This window comes from Petaurus breviceps, unplaced genomic scaffold (genome assembly GCF_028583685.1).
Source record: "Petaurus breviceps papuanus isolate PSGF00001 unplaced genomic scaffold, PetGlider_PUasm1.0 91133, whole genome shotgun sequence".
Classification (NCBI taxonomy): Eukaryota; Metazoa; Chordata; class Mammalia; order Diprotodontia; family Petauridae; genus Petaurus; species Petaurus breviceps.
In genome coordinates this window covers 9,955,267-9,969,607 of record NW_027187419.1, presented here as the reverse complement: position 1 = coordinate 9,969,607, position 14,341 = coordinate 9,955,267, and the positions used below count along the sequence as shown (strand labels likewise).

Sequence of the window (14,341 nt, the reverse complement as noted above, 5' to 3'; positions counted from 1 at the left end):
AAATAGAGAGCACCTATGCTGGTATTTTGAACCTGGGAAGTTGCCTTCTTTTGGCATTACATTACAGGCACTAGTAAGGAAAGCTATTACAAGATACCAAGTGAGACCTAATAAAGAAATTAACTACTGTGGCATAGTGGGAATAGTAAAACAGGGTCAGATGTGAGAGATACTGTTCAATTTAAAATCTGAGCTTATCAGAGAGCTTTCCTTGCAGACTCTGAATAAAACCTTGTTGAGTGAATTTTGATGTAATAGATGCTTTCCCCCTTTTATCAACAAAATAGGGTATGATTTTATATAGAATTTTGTTCAGTGTTTCCTATTGCTGATGCCATTTTATTTGCTTTTAGATTCTCTAGCTATGGGACCTCTCATCAAAAGTTTCTGAAATCTTTCCTCAAGTATAAGGTACCATTTGATTATGTCAGCATTCCAATTCTTCTGTAAGATTTGTTTTGTTTTGACCTACCAGGAGATGGGGTGGGAGGGTAACAAAAGGGATATCATTATAGAGATGTGGAGATGATTTTTTTTCCCCTTTAGATATTTATGTTGAACTTGGAGTCGAAGGACCAGAGTACAAACTTCAGCATTGCTGACTTTTTTATTTGTTTGATCTTGGCCAAGTCATTTAGTCTCCTTGGGCATCAGTTTCCTCATTTGTAAAATGTGAGGACTAGACCAGATGGTTTTTGAGGTTTGTTTATCTTTGATCTCAAGTCATTTCAACTCTTTGGGGTTCTGCTTCTTCATCTGTAATTGGGGGTTGGACTTTTTGACTCCAATGTTACTCCCAGCTTCAAATACTGTGAACTTTATGATGAAGTTTTGAAGGAAAAAAAAAGGAAGCAGTATCAGGAAATTATGGCTTCATATACGATCTTCAGTGTTCTGTTTAAAGAGTGTTGACTTTATTACAATTATTTTAAAACAAAAAGGAAGCAGCATGAATTGGAGACTTACTATTTCCTATATAATCCTCTTTTGTGTTCCACAAAGGAAATGCTCTTTTGCTTGCACGTATTTAAGTTTAGAATAAAATAAAATAATACTAACACTAAGGTCCCAGATTGTCCAAGAGAAAAGTAGGTCTCTAAAGTTAGCAGGCAGCATTGGAAAGCTCTGGTCTATCTGTCAATACGTTAAAGAATACGTAAAAAAAAAAAAAAAACCAAAGATAACCGCCCCACGCCACTCAGGAAAAAAAATAACGCAGGCTATAAAGCCTCCACAGGGCGATAATGGCCAAGAGGCGAAACCTTGATCAGCGAGAACAGAGAAACCCAGTTCAGGGACACAGGAAGGAACGCGCCGAACTGGCGCGGGGCCCTTTACGTCATCGTTGCCCAATAGACCAAGGGCAGTGGGCGGGCGTTGCGGACGCCTTACTCGAGTAGCGCACGCACCTTCCGCAAGTGAGCGCGAACTGGCGGTGCCGGGCCCTGGCGGCAGCCGGTTCGAAGCGTAGCCGCGCTCGGGAATCGGCGGCGCGTCGGCGGCCCTGCGCCCTTGGGCTCCTCGGCAGCCCAGGAAGGAGGAGCGGGAGGCGGGGTCCGAGGTCGGCCACACTCGCCCGTGATTCGTTACTCGGGCGGCATGGCGGCTCTGGGCTCTGTCAGGCTCTTGCTGGCCGCGTCGGCGTCGTTCGGGGCTGCGTCCCGGCGCTGTCTCCTCCTCGCCGGAGCCCGAGCGGGAGCCGGGAGGCCGGGTCAGCCCGGGGAGCAGAAGCTGGGGAGCGCCGCCTGCCCGGGGGCGAGCCGGCGCTTCAGTTTGTCGGCCCCGAGCGGGCTCAGGTAAGCGCCCGCCGGCGCAGCCCGGGGTGGGGGAAAGGGGATCTCTGGGAGCGAGGCCGGCCCGGCTGCGCTTCTGGGCGGGCCGCGTCACTCCCCACCCTCCGCACTCCCGGCCGGGTCCGCGGGGGTGGGGGCGGGGAGGACAAGCCTCCACTGCCCTTTGACCTTTGGCCGCCTCGGCTGTAACTCTTCCCCTCCCTTGTTCTGGGCTCCCTGTAACTTCTGGGGCTCAGGAGAATCACCTGAGTCTCTCCCACGTCTGACAGCCCCTCAGAAACTTGCAGGCAGCTGTTCTGCTCTCCCCGCAAGCCAGGGTCTTTACTCCAGGCTACTCATTGACGGCTCCTTCAGCTGCTGCTTGTGTGGTGCAGTGTCGAGGCCCTTTCCCATGCTAGTCAGTCTTCTCCACACACTCTCCAAACTGTCGTTGAATCTAGAGCTGGAAGGTACTGTAAAAGTCACTTAGTTCTCCTTTTCCGTCCCAGGTCACATAGTAGAAAGTGGTAGAACCATGATCTGAACTGCCCAAACTAACTGCTTGGCAGTGAGATGGTGCAGTGGCTAGAGTATTGCAAGTATAGTCAGGAAGACCTGAATTCCAGTCCTTCCTCAGACACTTCCTAGCTGTGTCATCCTGGACATCACTTGAATCTCAGCCTCATTCCCTCCTTTGTAAAATAAGGGTTCATAAAGAGTGCTTCCTTCACAGGGTTCTTGTGAGGATCAAATGAGAGGATATGTCAAGTGTTCTGCAAAATTTAAAGTACTATATATATGCTAGATATCCCTAAAGGGTGGTACATAGAACTTTACATTATGTTGAGATGTGGGCTGACTAGGGCAGTTAGGCCATCACTTTCCCTCCTCTGTATGGCATATTCTTCTTGATGCAAACCAGATTTAGTCACCCCTTTGGGTTTTTTTTTTTTTTTGGTGTGAGTATACTGGAGTAGGGGGTTATGTTATGGGTTTGTTTGTTTTTATTGCAGCTATTGATTTGCCCTGTGCTGGCGACTCCCAGATTTCTTTTCAGATCTTTTTCCCAACCTTCTTCCCGAGCTATCACAACTTTCTACATGTGTGCCTTGCAATATGTAAAAGTTTCTGAGATGCTATAAAGAAGTAAAAAGCAATTTAAATGTTTTAGGGGAGTTCAGTCTTTAAAACAACAATGCAGCAAATGGTTTTGTAATGTAATCACATTTGTGAAAAATCATCCCTAACATTTCTCTGAGTTAAAGCATATGTGTATAAGGTTAGGTCAGTAGTAATGGCATAAGTTGTGGCATATATTACTGTGGCAAGCATCACTTACTCCTTTGGGTTCATTCACGGATCTGTCATATCCTTTCACACATTCATGGACCTCGTCTGTTTATGGAGTGGACAGAGGACAGACAGGTTAAATAACACTCAGATGTTCACTCACACAGCTAGTGTCAGAGGCAAGATTTGAAGGCAGCTATTCCTGTCCTCAATTGCAGCACTCTATACCCTCACACCATGTTGCTTCTCCCAGCTTATTCTCATGTTTATATAGCACTTGCTAGATTAAACTGCAATTTTCTTCCAGTCCCTCTATGAATTAAGTACCACAGGTGTTATTATCCTCATTTTGTAGATGATGAAACCTAAGGCCCAAAAGAAGGTTGATAACTGACTGTAGTGTTAGTTCACAGGGAATTGGATAGTGTTTTCATCAGAGTCGACCTGGCAAGCTAACCAAAATACTTATCATTTAATCAAGGAAGGCATTTTCTTGCATAGTGCTGGAGTCACACAGCAGAATTCTTCCTTACTCTCCTTCGTTGTAGATTCCCTATAGACCAACAATGTTGTGACAGAATTCTGTGAGATTTAGTTCATTAGATCACTACTTATTTTACATTAATTAGATGAAGTTTGGGATTTATCCTAGTCTTTGAAATATAAAAAACTTGGGTATGAGTAGATCAAAAGCAGTCTATTTCAACCTTCTTTCCACTGCAGAAATCTCCTCTGCATCAGTAACAGATTGAATCTATAGCCTGCTTGAAAACTTCCAGCGATTGGGAACCCACTTTGTTTCACCTTACTCTCTTTCACATTCTCTGTACTACAACCAAATTAAACTTATTTGTCAGCTTCTTCTTTAAAGGTTCAACCCAAGTGACACTTTATGAAACCTTCCCTGTCAGTTCTCTCACTTTGGACCTCCAAAGTTAGATGATTTTCTCTCTCCTCAAGTTAAGTTTTATTTTTTCTGTATATTTTTATCCTTTTCACAGAACATAATCCATAATCTTAAGACCTTTTTCCTTTTTTTTTTTTTATTCCTAGTTGGGTATTGAATTGGATTAATTTGAAAACATATTTCCTGACTATTGAATACTCTTGCAGATGGCTAATTACATCAATTTTATGTTGGTACTTAGCTTCACAGAGAATTGAATTCTCTCTGATCTTATTCCCACATTGTGGGGATGTGCAGACTGTTTGGAATGCATAGATGGATTTCTGTGCATTGGTTGTACTCCAGTGGAACTGAGACCCAAGGGTGTAAGAAAAATCTGCAACTAGCATTTCCCTAATTATTTGAAGCCACCTAAGAAATTGATTAACAGCTACAGTTTGCATCCTAACCTTCTTCTGTCAGTTTTATCAGTATGATTGCTGTTTAATCTACAGAGTGGATGTGATATAGTGGGTAAGGTACGGCAAGTAATGATTTGAGGTGATGGATTGATTGATTCATAAGACCTGAGTATTTTGGAGAATCAGGTTATTTCCCAGTGCATAGAATCGATCCTGGTTGGGGAGCAAAGAGTTTACTGTTCTAATGTTCTAACATTAGAAGGTTTAGGTAAATAAAATTGAGTCTCCTACATACTCTTGTCTTTTCTGTTTTCCCTCCTCCAAACCATCGTTTTCTAATCTCCAATAAAGTCTAACTATAACAGTCTTTGTCCAGTTTTTCCTTTCTTAAGGTTATAATGCTCATTTTCATTCTTTATGCCTGGAATGCTTGTTACTTCCTCAGCTCTTAAGCATAGTGTCTGTTCAAAAGAACACTTCCCCTGTTGAGTAGAAGTGTCTTTTTTAGGATGTAAAGATTGTAGTGTACAAAACATATAAACTGGCATTTGTTTATTTAATGACCCCTGCCACTATATTGCAGTACAGATGCAACATATTGTTCAATATAATTTTTCTGCTCCCTAGTTATGATATATCAGGCAAAATATGTTACCCTTTGGGTTTTCTAAAAATACAATTCATGAAGGCATACATCATTTTCTTATTAAATTTGCTGATGGCATTCTAAAAGATCTGCAGGCTAGATCCTAAAAGTTTAGAATGATGAACTGAGTCTAATAAGATGATATTTAAATGGGACATATATAAAATTTCTGAAAGTTTGGTTCTTTAAAAGAACCTGCAATTTTCTAAAGATGATCTAGCCTCTCTCCTGTTGAATTCTGAGCCCAACTTATTGTCCATTTGTACCACAATATACATATTGATGCACAAGCTGTGTAGGTTATCACTTCAACAGCATGTCATAGTCTGAGCAATAGACATTTTTCATCCATTTGATCTATTCTGTGTAGATGTTTAGTCTATATTCTTGTGAGAGTTTAATGGATCTCTTTCAGAAGGCTCTGCAATATATTCCAAGGCTAGGTTCAGCTAGCACAATATCTAGCAACAGAATATCTAGAAAATCTTACCATCTACTGGGATTCCCTCTTTAAATTGGAGTCTACTCTGCAACTCCTCCATTGTAGAAGGAAGCTTGTACATGTACATATTTGTGCCTTGCTTAATGTTTATAATAAGAGAGTTGTTGAACTAGGATTATTTCTATTATATCTTTCAAAAAGCCTTGAATGATTTTGTTTTATGGTGTTAGACACCTTTTTGGACTAGCCTGTAAGGCAGAGATTCATAATCTTTTCTGTGTCATGGACATGTCCCTTTGGTATCTGGTGAAACCTACAAAGTCCTTGTCAGAATAATGTTTTTACATGTGTAAAATAAAATACATAGGATTATAAAGCAAACCACTTATACTGAAATAAAGATCATTTTTTTCCCATCAAAATTAGTGGATCCCTTGGAATCTATCCATGGGTTCTGTGAATCTCTTTGGACCTTGTCTTACTATTTTACTCCACTGCTTTTTCATAATCAACTAACTAAAGACATAGTGTGGTCTTGTATTCTCTACATCTTTAGTCAATTGTGAAATGGAATGTGTGGTCCTTTATAAAGTATTTTTTTGTGAAAACTGGTATCTGGTTTAAAGTACCTTCGTCAAAGATACTTCTCCCAGAAGCATAGGCCCATAATTTTAATTATTTATTTATTTCTTATTTTTATATAATATATAAATTATTGTATTTATTATGAATAAATAATATTTATTAATATTTAATTTAATATAAATAAGCAGTATTTCCAGTGTTGCTTATAAGTTTTGCTTAGTTCAGAGGGCAGAACAAGAAAGCAGTGGATAGAAGTGTCTGAGAGTCAAATTGAAGATAAGCTATAAAAACAGCTTCCTAATAGTGAGAGTAATGAATAGTGGAATGTGGTGTCTGAGGAAGGTAAGAATTCAAGTGAAGTCTGGGAGACCATGTGTAGCAGCAAGCACTCCAGTGTCCCCAGGGTGGCTGCGCAACACAGGTTCTTGGATCTGCTTTGATAAAGGAAAGCAACTCAAAATGGGTTAACAAGCTTACTTTAATCAGTCAAACATGTATCATTTACCTCGTTCAGGGGAAAAAGGTCAGCACCCCGAACTTCAGAGTATACAGACAGAATTATCAAGACAGAGAAAGAGATCAAGTAGACAGTATCCAAACTGTCCAACCATTACATCCATACCAAATCAACATCTGGGTTTCAAAGCGGGGGGACTCTCAACAACGGCTTCCCAGAGTTTCATCAAATCACAGAACACTTCTCAAAGTGAGCCCCAAAACAAAGCTACACATCAGGGCTTATATAGCCTTCTCCCGGCTCAGAGAATGTAACAACCTTATTGACTCATTGCCCAGTCAAAAAGTATCTACTGAAAAACAAGCCTCCTACCCCAGGCTCCAGGTGCACTTTAGCCTAGGGGCAGGAAAGATCTTAAAAATTTCCATTTCCATTACATTCAGCCCCAAGATCTTTCATGCCCATAGCATAGTCAATTTACTTTTGAATTAGCACTAAACATCTCTTAGGTCACATTTTCAAGATACAGAACTAAAGTTACCAAAGTGGCCACTGGGCCTTAAACAAACACAAAGTACATAGCATTATCACCTCAATTCAAAACAAGAGTCCAAATAAAGTTCTCTTGGGCAGAGGGGGGTGTCCTTCCCCTCACACAGCTCCAGCCCCTGCTTTCAAGTACAGAGAGGGGGCTGGGCAGCAAAACCAACAAGGTGGGGTCCTTGGGGGTCCACGGCACTTCATCCCACCCACCATAGCCACAAGTCCATCCTCCCCCTGGGTGCCAAACTGTGGGATGCAGCAAGGAAACACATTCAGTGCCCCTGCTTTGCTGCTTAGTTCTTATCTTTTCCTGTGCCTGAATTCCGACCTCCTGGGTTCCTTCTCCTCCCGAAGGCGGCAGCCGTTCCTGGCTTCTGCCCAGTTCCCGATGCAGGCAGCTCACCATTCCTTTTCTCAGCTCAGCGAAGTCAGCATGCAGGCCATTCTTCTCTCCTGCTCCACGGCTCCACAGAGTCACAGCTACCACAACTGGGAAACAAACAATTATCCCAGTCCCCATACTTTCCTTTTACTCTGCAGATCCTGTTCGTGTCGCCATTTTGTATCAGCAAGCACCCCAGCGTCCCCAGGGTGTCTGCCAACACAGGTTTTTGGATCTGCTTTGATAAAGGAAAGCAACTCAAAATGGGTTAACAAGCTTACTTTAATCAGTCATACATGTATCATTTACCTCGTTCAGGGGAAAAAGGTCAGCACCCCGAACTTCAGAGTATACAGACAGAATTATCAAGACAGAGAAAGAGATCAAGTAGACAGTATTCAAACTGTCCAACCATTACATCCATACCAAATCAACATCTAGGTTTCAAAGTGGGGGGACTCTCTCAACAATGGCTTCCCAGAGTTTCATTAAAACACTTCTCAAAGTGAGCCCCAAAACAAAGCTACACATCAGGGCTTATATAACCTTCTCCTGGCTCAGAGAATGTAACAACCTTATTGACCCACTGCCCAATCAAAAAGTATCTACTGAAAAACAAGCCTCCTACCCCAGGCTCCAGGTGCACTTTAGCCTAGGGGCAGGGAAGATCTTCAAAATTTACATTTCCATTACACCATGTTGCCAGCAGTGTTGCATGACAGTTCTTTTTCAGCTGTTGGCTGTATTATATGACCATTCACAATTCTCAAATTTCTACATTTCCATAAAAATATCTATTTTTAAAATAGATTAGTTGCACTTACTAAATGAATAATTACATGACCAGTGACCCTGATGTTTCATATTGCCTTTGAATATCGGTTGAAGTGATAGTGAATAGAACAGTTTATTAGCATTAGAGGTTATTGAGTTTCAGAAATCTGAGGCTTTAAAGGCTTTGTTTTCATAGGTAAAAGTGATATCATCTAAATAATAGTGTAAAAAAGTACTTTCATTTCCCAAAACTGAAGTCTTCAATTAGGAAGAATATTTTGCCCATGGTCTAAAACAGTTAATATTATAGTGCTTGGCTTGTTGGTTTGGCTATAGAGAGAAAAGGGTACTCATTCCCTCCAGGCGCCTATTCTCTTGTCTTTCTTTTTACCATTTCTGTTTAGCAGGGGCTATATTGGGGACCAAATTTGGCAGTTTAAGCAGGTGACATGATGACTTAGGGATATAGTAAATTCTGATCCTTTTACTTAAATTTAAGAAAAATTTAGAGTGTTATGAGTAACTTATTCACTGTACTAGACTCTGGATATACAGAGATGAAATAATACATAGTTTATGCCCTCAGGAAGCTTATATTCTAGTAAGGGGGATAAGTCAAGTATATAAATAAATATAATACATATTTAAATTCAGTTAAGTACATAGGTTAGGTCCAAAGAAAGTGGAATGAGAGATTCAAGAAGGGAGTGATCACATGACTCTTACCTCTTCTGTGTCTAGCGGAGTTGCTTTCCATTCATAGGATTCATTGCACCAAATTTCCATGATACCTTCAAGGGTAGTTTTTGCCTTCTTATTTTAGTATCTCTAGTTTCTCCTCCTTGTTATCCATGCATTTGTGGGGATTGTATATAGACATCAAAAATTATGGGCACTATTGCTATTTCTGTTATTGGATTTTTGTCTCTGGAGAGCCTCAAGATTCAGTGCAATACAGCTTGGTGATATATGTAAGCAGTTTTCTCTCTTTCCACCTCCCTTTTCCTCCCCTCCTACCTCTTTTCAGTTTAAAACCCTTTTGATTTTCAAGACTTCAGGCAAATACTTTCTTATCATCCTTTTTAAGGTGCATTTCATTCCTTGTCAAGTGGCTGTTATTCCTATCTAATATTTCCTTCATTTAATAAAAATTTATTAAAAAAAAAAACCAGAATTTTTTAGCACCTACTGTGAGCCAGGCAGTGGGGCTAAAAAAAATAAAAGTAAAACTGTTTTTACTTATTTGGTGAATTGGCCTCTCAGTCAAGTAAATGAACCTACATTCAGACAAGATGTGAAAATAGCCAATTCTCAATGATAATCTTTGCTGAAATTTAAGCTTTCATCAGCCTTCTTTTAAAAAAAACAAAAAGACAAGAAACAGACATGGGTGACCCTGATGTGGACAGCGCCCATGGCAGGTAGGAGGAAGATATATTTGCTGGTTTGGGCATCTAATTTGGAGGGAGCAACCCAAGCAGATTGATGGCACTCCTCAAGAGAATTAGTAGAATACACTAGACATTAACTATGTGGTGGAAAATCCCACCCTGGTCCTGGAACAATATGCAAATATATCCAGTCACATTGAGTGAATGTGCTTTGAGCAGCTGCAGTTTGTTGAAGATCACTGGCCACAATTTAGGGTAAAAGCCCTGAAGATGGCATGGTCTTTTATGTAGAGGACCTTCAATATGGATGTTTATGAGAAGATCTACTGGAAGCTCTCTGAGGCTACCTGTAATGTAATGCCAAGCAAAGGCAACTTCCCAAGGTTCAGAATACCAGCATAGGTGCTCTCCATTTTATTCAGTGGCAAATTAAGAACAGAGAAGGTCAAAACATGACATCATTCAAAATACAGCATTTACTAAGTGTGATTAAATAATCTCCAAGTACTACCCCACCCCAGGACCTTCCAATCATTCAATCAATTACAAAGTCCCTGTTCTAAATGCTACTCCACCCCTAGGCTGTACCTTCATTTAGTCCACCACAAAGCCCCTCTTCTCAGATGGAGATTAGTTTCCAAACATAAGTAAAGTACCTTCATTTGTTCAATCACAGAGCACAAAAAGGTCAAAAGTTCCCCACTCCTGGATCACAGTTGAATCTACCCCAGAGTTACATCAAGTTTAAGCACAGCACTTAATACCCAAATGGAGGTCTTTTCTTCATCTTGACAGGAGGCAAGTTCTCAGCAATCTTAGTTCCTGGGGAGACAAGGCTTAGCAAGGCCACAAGATACATTGCCAGTCCCTCCATTAATTCATCCTCTGTCTGTAGAACAGTCCTAGAACCCCTGAAAACATTAGGAAAACTCTCTCCCAGGATTTCTGTAAACATACAACAAGAAAATCCTTCTTCAGGGCTTCTGAACCAACAGAAAGGTTCCCAGACCCCTGCAACAACAGTACTGTCCTTCACCAGTGGACAGTATTCACTCCCTGTCTGCAGGACAGCCTCAGGGCTTCTTAGCCAACAGCCAGGTTGCAGGACTTCTTCAACAAAAGGACTGTCTTTCACCAGTGGACAAATCTGGCAAAACAACATCAAAACAGACAGACAAAGTACCAGCAAAACAGCCATGTCTCCTCAGTCCTTGGCAGCTCGGGGGGCAGGTCTCAAAAGTCCAGGGCAACTCAAAGTGGCCCCCAGCAATTCTATCAGTCTCTCTTTGCCTCCATGTGGGTGCTGCTTCCAAAAAGTTCTTCTGCCTCTCTCTTGTGTCTCTCCAAATCTACGTCACCAGCTCCTCCCAGTTCAGTACTCTCTTTTCACATCAACAAGTCCATCCCACAGGTGGGATTAACAAGCTCTGGGTTTTAACACAATCAATTTGAAAACCAAGCCAATACAGGGGAATCTTTAATTGCCATTACTATCACACTACCCAAGAGCTATAAAATGCTCCTGATGCTGTCTCTGTGGGAAGGGTAGAGCCCCTACCCCTGCACACAGTCTGGGTGGGAGCCAGGAGAAAAAAGGTACTGCTAAAACTGGAGAAGCTGGATATAGGCTTGAAGAATTACAAAGCTGACTCCATCAAAGAAAGCATCAGGGAGGAGGACGATGACCTAGGTGACCATTATCTTGATTGTTGATTTCAGCAATCCTCTCAAATGTTAGTCCTGGACTTGGGACTATTGTACCAGAACCAAACATGTTATCAGTATGGACCTCAATGTTATCAGGGTCTACCTGCAGAATTGATCCCATGTTTTGATCTGTATTATATTTGCAAAGCTAAGTCTACTCCTGAGATTGTTGAGCAGCAAGAAGAAATGGACAACCAGGCCCAGGCCATTCTTACCAAGCTCAAGTGTGCAGTCAGCTTGACTGAGTTGGCTGCTCAAAAGTATGAGCAGGTGGACAAATATTTTCTCTTAGTTTCATTTGATCACTGTGACTTCCCTGAGCTACTGTCCCCCAGTAATATGACTGTATATGGTGGTCTCTGTGCCATAGCTACCTTTGACTAACAAGAGCTACAATGCAATGATGTCTCTAGCAGCTCTTTCAAATTGTTCTTGGAGGCAGAACCACAGATTTGGGACATCAAATTCTGTGAATCCAAGTATTTCTCATGCCTAAAGATGTTGAATGAGATGAAGGACAACTTGCTGCTAGACATGTATTTGGCCCCCCACATCAGGACCCTCCATATCCAGAATCAAAACCATGCCCTCATCCAGTATTTCAGTCCCTGTGGAGTTTGACCCCCATATATATCTGGAACACAGGACTGTGTTTGAGTGTCTATCCCCAACTGCATGCTCCCCAGGTCTTTTTGGTTCCAGAGGCCCAGCTTGCTTCCTTTTGCATGAGCCTGAGAGGTTTCCTCTTTCAATGCTGGGGGTTCCTCCTCCTTCCCACTTGGCCTTGTGACTATAAGACTGCTGTCTTAGTGCCTACCATGCCAGTAAAGTTGTATCCCTCAGATGTAGTAGCAGAGGTTATCAAGGGTCACTTGGAGTTTTCCCTCCCCAAACAAATGTTTTTATTTACTTTCCCTCTGCACAGCTGGGAACTAGAAGGCATGGTGCCACTGGTTTACCTAGCTGGCCCACTGTGGGGCACTGCGCTGCTGAATTCCCTGGCTACTCCCAAGGCTAACAGTTTCAGGTGCTTGCCTGGCTACACAGATTCCGTGACCTCAACTTTGACTGTTCCCCTGTTCCAGGGATGAGGGGAACAGGTAAGGTTGAGCCACCTCTCCTGCTGCTGTTCTGGAATGGAGACAAAGGGGAGAGACCTGGCTTGTGCTGGTATTTGTTCCCAATCAGCACATTGACATGTGGGCAGTACTTTCTACCAGTGTGCCCTCCATCCCCAAACTTGTTCTTGTTGGTACAGTTTTTTTTTCCCCTAGTTAGAAATGAGTTGTTGAATTTTTAGACCATTAAAAAGCATAACAGAAAGGGGGTGGGGGGAGAGAATCTAAAACAAATTGCTTTGGGCTTTTATGCAAAGATATGTTTGGAAGTACTCAAATTTCTTAAGTATATAGGGACTTTTGTATATAGAGGCTTGGTCAATGTATGGCATTGACAATGATACATTGACAATGAAAATATATCCAATTAAAGATAGGTAAGTGGGACTGAGCATAAGAACTCTTAATATGACACTTTGACGGAGGAAGGAACTTCAGCCTTCTTAGAAGTATGTATAGACTTTTAAAATGTCAGCAAGAATTTTTTTTAAGTAAAGTTGGGGAGGATAGTCTGTTTGGAAAGCTTTTTTACCCTTCATTTTCTTTTTTCTTATTTTTTTTTTAAATCTAAAAATGTTTCCTCCTAGAATTTGTGTTAAAGGAGAACAAATCAGTTATATTTTGTGAAAGCAAAGTTCAAAGAGGAAAAATAGATAGGATCTCATGACTAATACAATAGGGTAAGTCAGTCTAGGTAGGCTGGGAAATGCTCAAGAATGATGCTACACAACTACAACCTGTATTGAATTGCTTGTCTTCCCAGTGGGGGTGGTTGGCGAGGGAGAAAGGGAAAGAGTCGAAGTTTAAATTTAACAAAGGAAAAAACCCCAACAGTGTGAGTTGTGCCAAAGCTCAGAATGATGTTGAGACTATGAAAAGAAGCTAAGAACAACAAAAGAGTATTTGTCTTTTTTGCTCTATTTGGAGGGAAAAAGCATGGAGAAGGGAAAGAATCTTTGCTTGAGGTAGATGGGTCATTGACTGGCCAAATAGAGGTGGAGTTATTCAATTCTTAATTTACTTTTGTTTTCCTTGACAAGGAAGATTTTGGAACTAACAACAAAATGATGAGCAAAAAAATTCCTTGAATTGGTTCCAAAGATAAATAAGGAAAAATAAATTCCAGGTGCACATGATCAATACCAGATATTTATAATAGTATTAGTTCTGGTTTTTGAGTGAAGAGAACTAAATATATTGTGAAAGTACCTTAGAACCCAGCTACTTCAAACACCCCATATATACAGGTCTTGATAGGTTAAATAATTTTCCCAAGCATATCATTTTCATTATAATAACTTCCAGTCTTAGGATGATTGTGTCATAGATTACGATCTGGAAAGGATTTTAGAGCTAATTGAGCCAAGTTCCTTCCTACAGATGAAGAAATGAGGACTCCTGTTTCTCCTCTCTGTATCATCTTTCATGCCAGTGGTGTCAAATCTAATAGAAACAGGCCATAAGACAAACTGATACTGAACGAGAATAGCAGAACCAGGAGAAATTTGTACACAATTACAGACACAACGTATGTGTGATGACCAGCTTTGATAGACTGGACTCTTCTCAGCAATGCAAGGTTATAAGACAACTCCAAAAGACTCATGATGGAAAGAGATGTCAACATTCAGAGAAAGGACTAGAAAGAACAGAGTCTGAATGCAGATTGAAGCAAACTACCTGCTGTCTTTCCTTTTCTTGTTTGGTTTTGTTTCCTCTTTTCCATTGTTCATTCCATCTGTTACAATTCTTCTTTACAACCTGACTAATGTCTAATGTGAAAGTACTTGCAGATCCTACAGCATGTAATCGCATGCTGCCATGGGGGCTGGAGGCGAAGGGAGAAAATTTGAAACACAAGGGATTGTGGAACTGAATCTTGTAAACTAAAAGTAAACAAACAAATTAATAAAGACAAAAAAAAAA

The 14,341-nt window shown here is 41.1% G+C and overlaps 1 protein-coding gene and 1 pseudogene across 1 annotated transcript in view; both read left to right on the top strand.

The window, feature by feature from the left end:
• Positions 1-1,461: 1,461 nt before the first annotated feature.
• The window catches only part of FDX1 (ferredoxin 1), a 56,224-nt gene continuing 43,344 nt past the window's right edge, over positions 1,462-14,341 (top strand). The window contains exon 1 of the mRNA XM_069079818.1: positions 1,462-1,796. Coding sequence (XP_068935919.1) covers positions 1,600-1,796 — 197 coding nt within the window. The 5' untranslated portion in view covers positions 1,462-1,599. The remainder of the gene's footprint in view (positions 1,797-14,341) is intronic.
• LOC138154760 (COP9 signalosome complex subunit 1 pseudogene) lies at positions 11,106-14,335 on the top strand (annotated as a pseudogene).